The sequence below is a fragment of the Grus americana genome, chromosome 1 (assembly GCF_028858705.1).
Source record: "Grus americana isolate bGruAme1 chromosome 1, bGruAme1.mat, whole genome shotgun sequence".
Classification (NCBI taxonomy): domain Eukaryota; kingdom Metazoa; phylum Chordata; class Aves; order Gruiformes; family Gruidae; genus Grus; species Grus americana.
This window is the reverse complement of record NC_072852.1, coordinates 217402479-217413854: the sequence shown is the minus strand read 5'-3', so window position 1 is coordinate 217413854 and position 11376 is coordinate 217402479. Positions and strand designations below refer to the sequence as shown.

Sequence of the window (11376 nt, the reverse complement as noted above, 5' to 3'; positions counted from 1 at the left end):
TGAATGATTTGGAGGATGGTTTGCTTTCACTGACCACCCAAAAGAAACAAAATCTCCATTTCAGCAAGTACGTGGTATCTACACACAAAAAAAACCCTGCTCGTTCCCATGTTTCTTCGTGCTTTTCTGCTTCTTAATCTTTTTCTTGGTGACGGTGGGAAATCCTTTCCTTAGAGGGAAAGGATTTTTTAGGTGTCCAGATATTTTCATCTATCTCAATTTTAGTTCAAAAAAGTGAGCGAGCGCTGAATGGGATCTCAGCAAATCCTGAGACTCCCGACTCCGCTCTTGCCTTTCTTCAGGGTGTTAGGATGTTACACACAGAGCTCAAACACAGCGACAGTGATTCGCAGTCTCTCTGCAGGCTTTATTCCCATGGTTAGTAGTATAATTAGAGATTAAAGTGTGGAGCGTGCAGATCCAAGCTTCACCCTTCCCAAATCCCAAAGGAGTTCTCGTGCCGAGTTTCATTTCAGATCCTTTCTGGCCGGGATGGACGAGGATGTGTTACATCACTGTGTTTAACAGTGTTTTTTCCCTTTCTTCTTGTACTCCACCTCCTTTAATTTCCCGTCGTGCACGTTGGATCCCACCCAGTACCTTGTTCTCGGTCTCATCAGACATGCCAGCGGTTGGCCCCGGAGCCAAACCCCGTGCTAGTCCCTGGCGAGCCAGCAGATGCCACAGCGTGGGAGGTTAAACTCTGATTCTTATTTTCCCCTTTTACACTTACATATGCTCCTGTGTTAAAAAAAAAAGATGCTGTTGACCTTGGCAGGCCAAACGAGGACAGCCCGTAGATGGAATTCTTAGAACCGTTACCGAAATTACGTTGCTTGCAATTATTAAAAGAATTACTGCAGCGTCTAACAAGCCACTTTGATGAATGGGAAGTGTTGAATGTTCAGAAACCAGCGGTCTGCCATCCTTACGTCCTGTGCCGGTATTTGTCACGACAGAATTTGTTCAGCAAAGCTCTCGATATATTTTCTTTCAAAGAGCTAAAAAAGAAGAAAGCAACTTCAATGGTCGATATCACTGTATTTATTTAACCTGCTGCAATAATATAACGAGCTGAAGGAGTTAGTATCCCGTCACCGATCCAGCTGGCTGACTTTCTGATATAATGATGAAACGCGCAATCTTGGGAGGGAATAGATTTTATATTTTTTTTCCCAGTGTACGTGCCCCAGAAATGGACACTTTTAACTCTAAAGTGATATAGCGTCTTTTAACTGTACCAGATTACACCGTCTTTCAGCTATTAGACATATTCGAACCTGATTGTCATCTGCTACCAGCAAACTGTGCGAAAAATTGTGCTTTCGGTCCCTAAATACCTGTATTGCGAACGGTCTCTGACCGATCGACACCTTTGGGTGCTCGGGCAGACCGCTCTCTTTGTGAACTGGAAGGAAATTTCAGCTTTTTTTTAGCCCCTGCAGGTCACACATCCAAATTCGGAGTGGAGGTGGTTCGGTATGAATGTGTCCTCTGTTGTTGTCAGGGTCTCTGCATTTCCGAGGGACTTTTGGTATATTTTTTTGGTAGCGAATCTCTTTTCGTATAGGATATGCAACAACACAAGATGTAGCACAGCTTTTGTCATATGTATAATCAAACTATCCGGTCAGCTTCTTACCTGCATTTATTCTTGTGTTTGTTCCCTGTTCCACACCTTCGGTATAATTGTGGCCGATGTATTTATTCTTTGCTTACGGTGTTTCATTACCAGGCTCCGTAGAAAGATGAGCTTTACAAAACAAACCACTGAGTTTTCTGTATCGTTAATGCCGTTTTCTCTCTGTGTGCCTACTTTGCAAATGTTTCTATTCAAGGACTTTGAGCAGCCCACACACTGAAAAATTAAAATGTATTTTTCCTCCTCGCATTAGAAAACCGGGACCAGATGTTTTACGAACGAGTCTTTCTAGACATGATACACCAATTTCCATGATGTCTCGTACGGCTGTCAGCTGAGCGTCAGCTTTGGCTGCTGGGACATAGACCATGCACAGCAAAAAGCAGTTACAAACTGGAGGGGGAAACCTTAAATTTGCCATAATTTAGAGTTGGTCAGTAATAGATCAAAGCATTAGCTAGGTGGGACAGCGATTATTTTATTTTTTTGTTACTGCAACATCCTTTAACGCTTTTAAGTAGCAACGGATGCGGACTGCGCTTGAATGAAAATGAGTGGGGGAAAAAAATCATACGAATTACAAGGACGTAGTCTGGAAATCATAACGTAAAAATTAATCTGAGTCAGAAAACGATGAAGCTTTGTGCTCTTCTACGCCAAGTCTAGAAGAGCAAAGAAGTTACGGAGCGGAGGTGCAGAGCCAGCTGGTTTAGAGAGCCTGCACAGTGCCTTTTTGGTCTCAGCCTAACTTTCTGGTGATTTATCAGCCTTTTCGTTTTCATGAGGCATACCAAATTAAAAGGAATAAAGAAAGGGAAGATGGCAATTACATAACAGCGTTGCCTTTGATTCGAAGGATTTGCCTGTTTTCACAGGAGATAAAGTGTTTATTCAGAATTTAATCCAGGCGCAAGGCCAAAGCACAGCTCATGTCAATGTTGCCCAAACTACACTTACAGAAACTTGTATTTGTCCAGTGTATCGACTTCCGTTTTTATTTAAGCTTTTATAGCTAGTTTTTAATCATCATTCTTCTTCTCTAAGGATTTTTTTTTTTTAATAAACTGCAGCGAATCAATTTGGTGCAGAATATACCAGCTGGAAGGCAGATTTTTTTTTTTTTTCATGTTTAAGTATTTCTGCTGCAGTTTCATTTGATAACTCATGGTCATAGGTACATTAATCTTTTAATAGCACAAATTCTCAGTAAGCAACTCTTTTTTTCCATTAAACTATTTGTTACTGCTCTGAAATGACATCTCCAAAGTACATTAGCCACTGTTCCACAGTGTATATAAAAAAAAAAAAAGAATAATGATCAGTTCATTTTTATTGTTTACTTCTTCCCTTATTTTTATCTGATGGTAGAATGCTAAATTAAATTTGTTTTAATAGATTAATGCTGATGCAGAAAAGGAGGAAGGTGAAGAGTTTGAAGACAACATGGATGTTTTTGATGACAGTAGTTCTAGTCCTTCTGGTACTCTAAGAAATTACCCACTCACCTGCAAAGTTGTTTATTCATATAAGGTTTGTGATTTTATTTTTTATTTTTTAAATTTGATTAGAAAAATGAATTATGCAACAAACAACTAATAAATGTAACTGTTCAGTGGGAGTTTGAGGTAGAACATTAGCGTTTGGCTCAATAATGGTGCACATTAAATATATCCTAACATCTAGTTGTGAAAAAAAAAAAAAGTGTTTGCAGAGTACTGAAGTCCGTGCAGGAATTGCAGCACGTAGAGATGTCCCTGTCTGGCTTTCGGGAGACCCGTTGTGTGCCTGCCATTAGAAGATCTTCCAATTTTCGTTGCTGAGCCGGTGTGGCTCTATCCGAAATGGCTTCTGGGTGTTAGGCGTGCTTGTATGCCGTGCGACAAAGCTCCTCTTTGTCCTGTGATAGTGAAACCACCATTCATGAGTTAAAGCTTTGCTGACAAACTCCATTCACGCTATTTACTTCTGCTAGCGCTGCGAGGTCAGTTGTAAATCACGCCGCTGCGGTAGCCGAAGCCACGGGCAGACTTAGAGTACGGAGTAATTAGGGTTTCAAAAGTAAATAGGGTTCGACGCGCTGGGTGGTATTCGGGGTGCTTCCGTCTATCCTCTTGACTGAAAAGGGGCTTGTGAATGTCAGTAGGTACCCAGAAAAACCCTTATTAATATGTTTTAAAAGTATGCTACAGCGTAAAATCTTCAATTTTTTAAAAAACCTAAGTTTTAATAAAAGTCTGGATGAGAATGTTCTTTACACTGCCTGTTCCGTGCGCCTGAAAACACTTTTATTTTCTAATCTTCCTGTTATATACTTCAGGCTTCTCAGCCCGATGAATTGACCATAGAGGAGCATGAGGTATTGGAGGTTATTGAAGATGGAGATATGGAAGACTGGGTAAAGGTATCATTCTTCCGAGATTGTTTTCTTTTCGCTATTACTTTTAGAAATAGAACTTGGGATGGGAGAAAGTATTTGGATTCTTTTCAGAGTAGTATGCAAAAGCAGAGCATCTTTTCTGTCGTTTTATTTCCAGGCACGGAATAAAGCGGGTCAAGTGGGTTATGTGCCAGAGAAGTACCTGCAGTTCCCGACATCCAGCAGCCTGCTGAGTATGCTACAGTCCCTTGCGGCACTGGACAGTCGATCACACACCTCAAATAACTCCACCGAGGCTGACTTAGTCTCGGGCAGCCTGAATGGAGACTCCAGTGGTAAATACCAATAAATAAATAAATAGTATGCTAAGTTTGTTCTTGAAAGCATTCTTCATATCGAGTTTGGATGAAGCACATGAGAATTTCTCTTATTTGACCTGTGTCTGAGTAGAACTGTTCTCAGTAATTATCTGTCTTATATCAAACCTGCATAATTTACCTGGCTATCTCATAGAGTTGAGATTAACATTAGCTAAAATTCAGGACAGCTCAAATAATTTGACTCAGCAGGTATAGAATCATAGAATCAATCACTTAGATTGGAAAAGACCTTTAAGATCATTGAGCCCAACCGTAGAAGTATCTGCAGTACTTACTATTTTTTTTTAAGCTCATACCAATTACACTTTTATTTCTCCTCTTCCATTCTTCAGTCTGTTTTGTAAAAGCACTTTATGATTACGAGGGCCAAACAGATGATGAGCTGTCCTTCCCGGAAGGAGCGATCATCCGCATCTTGAACAAGGAGAATCAAGATGATGATGGCTTTTGGGAAGGAGAATTCAACGGACGCGTTGGGGTGTTCCCATCGGTATTAGTTGAAGAGCTTACGGCCTCAGAGAACGGAGAGACTCAGTGGATTGGTGATATTCAGGTATGTGAAGAGTCAAGGTGCTAGCTTACACGTATGATATTCGTTTGTTAGGGCAATTTTTCCAGGCTGCAAACATCTGCTGCTTTTTTAGGAAGAAAAAATCACAACCAATTTAAGAAAAGAAAAAAAAAACCAACAAACCCTGAGTGCTTACTTTTTAGTTTCTTACACAGCCTAATAATTATCAACTGATACATTTTGGCAAATGTAACAGATTTGTGAATAAAGGCAGGTATTTGGGTAGAAAGGAAATGAACCAAAGGAGAAAATTCACAGTCTACTTCCAGTAATTAATTTATGGCATAGACTGAGACATCAAACAGAACCTGGCAAAAAGAGAATTACAAGTTCTCTCAGCCCTAATTTAATGCTTTCATACTTAAATCTATTCTGTATCCTCTCCATTTTTGAAGGGCAGAATGCTGCTGAATATTATATTACAGTAATTTTTGCAAAAATGTCCTCATTCTAGTATAGTTCTGTAATCCTCATATCATATTAGAAAATCAGACACATTCTCATGTCTAATTGCGGTGCTAGAAAGTGGACTTCCATGTTCCCTACAAAGTAATTTCTCCAGTATTTTTATTCTTTGATTTGAGAAGATCATGAAAACTTAACATTGGAATGATATATATGCTGTTGAGTTGGGATAAAACTCATGATCTTAATGCTTTTGTGTGAATCTATGTGGAGAGGCACACTTGGCCAAATGACTTTTTTCAAATAACCTTCAAAAAGTCTGTCTAAATTACCTGGGAGAGGATGAAAATTTCTGCTCAGTGGCAACCTATAATTTAAAAAACACAGAATCACAGTTGGATATCTTGGCTTTCCTTCCCAAACGTACCTGACAGCGCTTTTGCCACGTAGTTTTTCTCCAGATGAAAGTTCCTAGCATACCGATGTGCCAGAGAACCTACTGCACCTCGGTGTGTACATAAAAACTGTCGAGGTGTAAGGCTTTCTGCAGCCCCTCTCTCTTTTTAACTCAGGTATCCCCGACTCCGAAGCCTAATAATGCCCTTCCACCGCTGCCGCTGTATGACCAGCCACCCACTAGTCCCTACCACAGTCCGGATAAAAGAGGTTCTCAGTACTTCCCCAGATCACCGTCAACTAACGGTAAGAAATTTTGTGATAGTAAAAGAAACGTTTCAGCTAATTGCTTGATTTAGATTGTTCACATTTCAGAGGGGAAAGAAAAGAAAAAAAAAAAACACCTTTTTTTTTTTTTTTTTGGCAACATAAAGTTTATCCAGCAATACCGAGCGGCGTGTTCGTGATGGGTTGTTGCTTACTCTTTCAGAAAACAGCTTCAGTTCAGAGTCCCCTGGATTCTCACAGCCTCCGCGAATTCCTCCCGAAACTTCCTATGGCAAACTGCGACCTGTAAGTGAGAAACAAGTACTGTTTGCTGTTGTTTTTATCGATGCTACAAAGTTCTAAGGCCATGCCTAGGTAAATCGGGATGGGTACATTCAGAGCAGGGTGGTGATACAGATTTGGCGCTCGGTGTTCTGCAAATCCAATCACTGTGTGTAAAACCGCGGTATCTCAGGTGAATACTGCGAGGAAAGGTCTGTTCGCTCCCCTTCGATAATACCATAGATGTGTCAAAAAGCTGTAGGACGTGAGAGCTATTCGAGATGAAGTGAACGCTAGAACAAAACAAAGCTGCGCTTGTTTGAACAGCAAGTGCCTGTGTTTAAAGATGACCTTGAATCTTATCCATCCCCTGTCCTTCACCTAACCTGCCCTCCTGTATCTGCCTTCATAGATGTCACACCTGCATGTCTCTGTGTGAGGCGTATGAATCGTGAAATCTAACCTGGGAGGAAATTACATCTATAATGACAGTGAAATAGATGGTAGTCGATAAACTTACGCTGCCTTCTCGGGCATTGGGAGGTCATTTCTGTTCTTGCCACTGTAGTAACCCCTAAACAGAACTAAAAAAGAAGTGGTGAATAAATGCCAGAACTGTTTAATCATACGAGTTGTACAACAGCTTCTTCTCCAATGTGCTGGCAGACAAATCTGCTGGCCAGCAGTTTGATGTCATACACGGTCCTTGGGACTCGATTGCACTTAGGGTTAAATTTATTTCCGAATCCCTTGATTGGAGGGGTTTGGATTAAAAATTCTTAATGTTAAGACATTTTGTGATGTCTTTGCTGCCTAAAAAGAGAGATTCTGCCCAGAAAGGAAAGAAAGAATTTAATCACTTAGAACTTTGCAAAAAGTTTTTGCAAAAATCCATCTCCTAAGATTAACTTTGAAATCAAGTTTTGGGCATTTCAAAGTCCTGAGCCAAATCATGTTAGGATGTAATATTTGTATTTTCCTGGCATTCTCAATGGATGAGGTTTCAGAAAAAGAGCTCTTTTGGATATTCAGAAATTATATTCTGAATATTCCAGCAATCAGTGAGTTAGCCTTATTCATTGACATACACAAGGCAGACGTAGGACTGCATCGTTGAGTATTTAAGTATTGAACAGAGAAATTTCATGTTATCTTATTCCCTTCTAACAATACACTGATTCAGCTTTTCCATTTTGTAGAATTATATTTTCTTGACATTTACTGTCTTTTCAAGGTACTACTACAGTGTCGTGCCTTAATTGAAAGGATTTCTGTTAGTATTGCGTTTTAAATATGCCTGGTTTGAAAATATTGTGAAGTTTGTTCTGGTATTCACATTTTCCAGAGCAGATCACTCTGGTGTTTTCTGAAATCACGTGATAAAAACCCTGCATGAAATGCTTAAGGTAATCTGTATCAGGAGCAATAATCACTTTATTGATGCGGCAGAGTGTAAAAATTGCATCAGATTTCAGGCGTATATCGTTCAGGTCAGTGATTGATTGAATACGAATCAGCCACTTAGATACAGAAGGCATCTTGTGCTTTCCAAACCACGTAAGTTCCAGGCAAGGGTGTCATCAGATTTTGTTTGATGTAAAGTCCGGAGTCAGTCCAGATTTACGTACAGGATCATCCATGGGTCCAGGCACAGCAGGTTATTTCCCTCGGTGTGTTTGCCCCGTGGTGACTGCTTGTCATCCTGGAGAAAAGTCACCTGAGGGTGGTGGCAGTTGATAACGAAGAGCCTTGATGGCTTAATTGGAGATGGCTGGACCTGAATTCAGCTGGTTACTCGCTGTAGTTCTGTTGATCTTAATACACGATCTGTATATTTGCATCATCTTGAGGTATAAGCCCAAAGTTGCAGTTTTAGTCTGTACAAGTTCTGAAAGTTTGACAGTTTTCTGATAGTTACAGGCTGGTTCTGGCTGTTTCAGGTACGAGCAGCTCCACCACCCCCTACACAGCATCATCGCCGGACAACAGAGAAGATAGAGGACGTGGAAATTACTCTGGTGTAATGCTTGGACTAGTTAAGTAGTAGTGCTACAATCAAGACCAAACGCGGTATTTGGTCGATCTCGTTTTTAGGCACCTTTGCATGATGAAGACTTTTAATAGAGCAAGAGATAGGGAGGATTTTATGTGGCAGTGACATGGTGGATTCCTTCCCACGGTCATGAATATTTTGTGCCTTTTTTTGTTTGTTTGTTTGTTTGTTTTGATTTGTATACATCATTCTTCCTCTCTTAGCACAAACCAAGATGGGCCAAACAGCGAGCAGAGGATTGCCTCGGAGCAGGTTTCTCTCTTGGCTGAAGATGGTCAATTTTTATACGGAGGCTGAGGAAAGAGCCTCATTCATGCAGTTTAGTCATAGCGTACTTCGATCACGTGCATTAGTACAGTATATTACTGTTGCCATAGGAATGTGTTAAAGATTGTCAATTCTTCAAGTAGCGTTACTCGTCTGATTAGGTATTAATCAGATCTTGCGGAATGAAAAAGGGAACTGAAAAATAAGTATAAGGAGAGGCTGGCTCCTCTTTAATCCCCTTGCAGAAAGGAAGAAACAGGAAAATAATCTTATAGATAAGGAAAACTGATGCAGATCATATGGCGTTAATTACATGAATGCACACCTCTTCAATAATTAACAGTTAAACAGAACTAAATGTTCTTTGTATTAATATTTATGCAGTACATTTAGTGATAGAGTATCTAATACGGAGGTGCTGAATTAGTAGCAACATCTTGTTCCATAGCATAAACCAACTGGTAGAAAAGTAAGTGAGGTTTTGTCTAGATCTGGAAATTGAGCTTCATTTTTTTCTTAGCAGATTTTGGGGGTTTTGGTTTTTGTTTCTGGTTTTTTTTTTAAAGTATTTGGGTCACTCTTATCCCAGTTATTGCCGTGTACTTTATTATCCAACATTAGCAGTATATCTTTGTCATCAAAACATCTGGCTAGAGTTAGAAATTACATTTAGAGTATTTACATGCATTATTTAGTTTTTGCATTGGATGGTCCTGTAGCGTTTTCCCACGTGAAGCCCGTTAACTAGCCAAAGCCGGAGCGCCAGGAAAAGCTCTGGTTTCTGCGAAGCCTTCAGACCGCCTTTGTGGCCAAGGTTAGGGTCTCAAAATTGCTCTTAGGCAAAAAACAGAGAGTGAAAAAATTTCAAAAGTAATTTTCAATCGGGAGATCTCTGAAAAAGAAGCTTTTTTTTTGGTTGTTGTTGGAAAGAAAAGGGCAGAGGGTATTCAGAGTTGTAACATGGAGAGAAATGGTCAGAGGAGAGGGAAAAACTGGATGAAAACAGGTTTTTCTTTGTGTCCTTACTAAATTATTTTCGGCCATCTCCATCAGATCAAAGCTTCAGTTAAAAGGCATCACAAGGTTGGGTTTTTTTGAGCTGTTATATGGGTTCTATTGAATGCGCTCTTATGTCTTCATTTTTTTTTTTTTCTAAGCCAGTAAGTTTTCTACCTTTAGTTTACTAACAAGGGCTATTTTTTGAGGCTGCATTTACAAAAAAGCAAACAAAAAAAAAATCGTCTAACAAGATTTTATCATCAACTTTGCACATACTTGTAAATCCCAACCCAAGCTGGGTCTCTGAGACATTCGTGTTTGCCAATCTCCTTTCCCAGTGGGATCTTTAACCAAGAGTGGGGCTGTTTGAAGAAAACAAATTCATGGATCAGTTATGAAATCGGTGACTGTCCGATGAAGTCTTTTCCATATTTTTCATTCTTTTGCACCTCTTGTCCTGTTGATCTGTTTGAGGTCTTTTTATGTGTTTATCAAACTTATTCTTAAGTTTAAAAAAAAAAAAAAAGTTTTTAAAAAAGATTTAACTGTTTGCAAAAATTTTGAAAGCTTCACAATGCAGAAGATAAGCAAGTATTGCCATAATGTTCATGTTCAATTTCTTTGGCCAGTTTTTCTGTGTCCTTCATACCTGGACTTTCAAAATTCAGAAAGTGTTATTTAAAGTCTCTTTAGTTGTATTTTAAAATATTTTCTGTAAGAGCTGCTAATTTTATTTAAAAAAAAAAAAAGCAAAAAAAGAAGAAAAGTTGTAAAAAATATGCCTCCTTTTTAACTATGATTTCTTCATACAGGGCATGTATTCAACGTATCATCGTGTACAGCGTCAGTACACTGAAAGCATCGGTGCAAATGCTTTCTTTATATTGGCTGTAAAAAGTTTGTATTTATTATGTATAAAAAGTTGAATAATAAAAAAGTGGAACTAAATCCATGACGTTGCCTTGATACGGACACTGCTCTGCCTACGGCAAAATGTCGTTAGAAGATTTGGGCGTAGATCTGTGGCGGAGGGAGAACCTGGCATTTGGGGATAAAAATGTACGTTTTCGTGGGTATCATTTTTATGGTTTATGCTTTTACACAGAAATTTGAATCTCCTGCTCAGGAAAACACTTGTGCACATACTTAAAGCGATCTTTAAACATCGCTTTAAAGTGGGTTTTATATGAGGAACAAAATTATGCCAAAAACGAAGAGCCAGTAACAAAGCTCCGGTTATCAAAATAATTGCTTAATAGCCTTTACGCACAAAGAAAGGGAGAGTGATTGATAACAACTCCTCAGCGTGATTGTCCTTTAACGGGGTTGATTTGCCTCATTGTGTGAGGAGTATTTCCGCCGCATCCCAAACCTCTCTAGCGTTAGGATCCCTTTACGTTCTGGGTTTCCCTGTTATATTTTCTTACCGGCACTCAGAAGCCACCCGCCGGTGACCAGCTCCTTGCGTGGCTCATTTCAGTTTCTCAAAGGTGAGTGCTTTTTGCGTTAGGTGCTAAGTGATACGTGAGCTCTGCGTGCTTGATTTCCTCCCGATTTTTGCTTTCAGCTGTTTGGAGACGAGGCTGTATTTCACCCTGTTTGAACACAGCTCGCTGCAGTAGGACCCCAGCACGATCGGCCGCTGGGCATTGCTGCGGCGTTAGGTTAGATCTTTAATCTTTCATTTCCACTGTTCACACAGAACCGTTACGCAGGCTTTCATCATTTTTTCCCTGA

The 11376-nt window shown here is 39.8% G+C and overlaps 1 protein-coding gene across 3 annotated transcripts in view; it reads left to right on the top strand.

Moving 5' to 3' along the window:
• Positions 1–10884, top strand: part of FCHSD2 (FCH and double SH3 domains 2) — a 165525-nt gene extending 154641 nt beyond the window's left edge. The window contains exons 16-22 of one of the 3 annotated variants that reach the window (XM_054843663.1): positions 3038–3172; positions 3960–4043; positions 4177–4354; positions 4732–4952; positions 5948–6077; positions 6262–6344; positions 8261–10884. In XM_054843663.1, coding sequence (XP_054699638.1) covers positions 3038–3172; positions 3960–4043; positions 4177–4354; positions 4732–4952; positions 5948–6077; positions 6262–6344; positions 8261–8344 — 915 coding nt within the window. In that variant the 3' untranslated portion in view covers positions 8345–10884. The remainder of the gene's footprint in view (positions 1–3037; positions 3173–3959; positions 4044–4176; positions 4355–4731; positions 4953–5947; positions 6078–6261; positions 6345–8260) is intronic. The other 2 variants (XM_054843646.1, XM_054843653.1) reach the window with 2 other exon arrangements.
• The last annotated feature ends 492 nt before the right edge of the window (positions 10885–11376 follow it).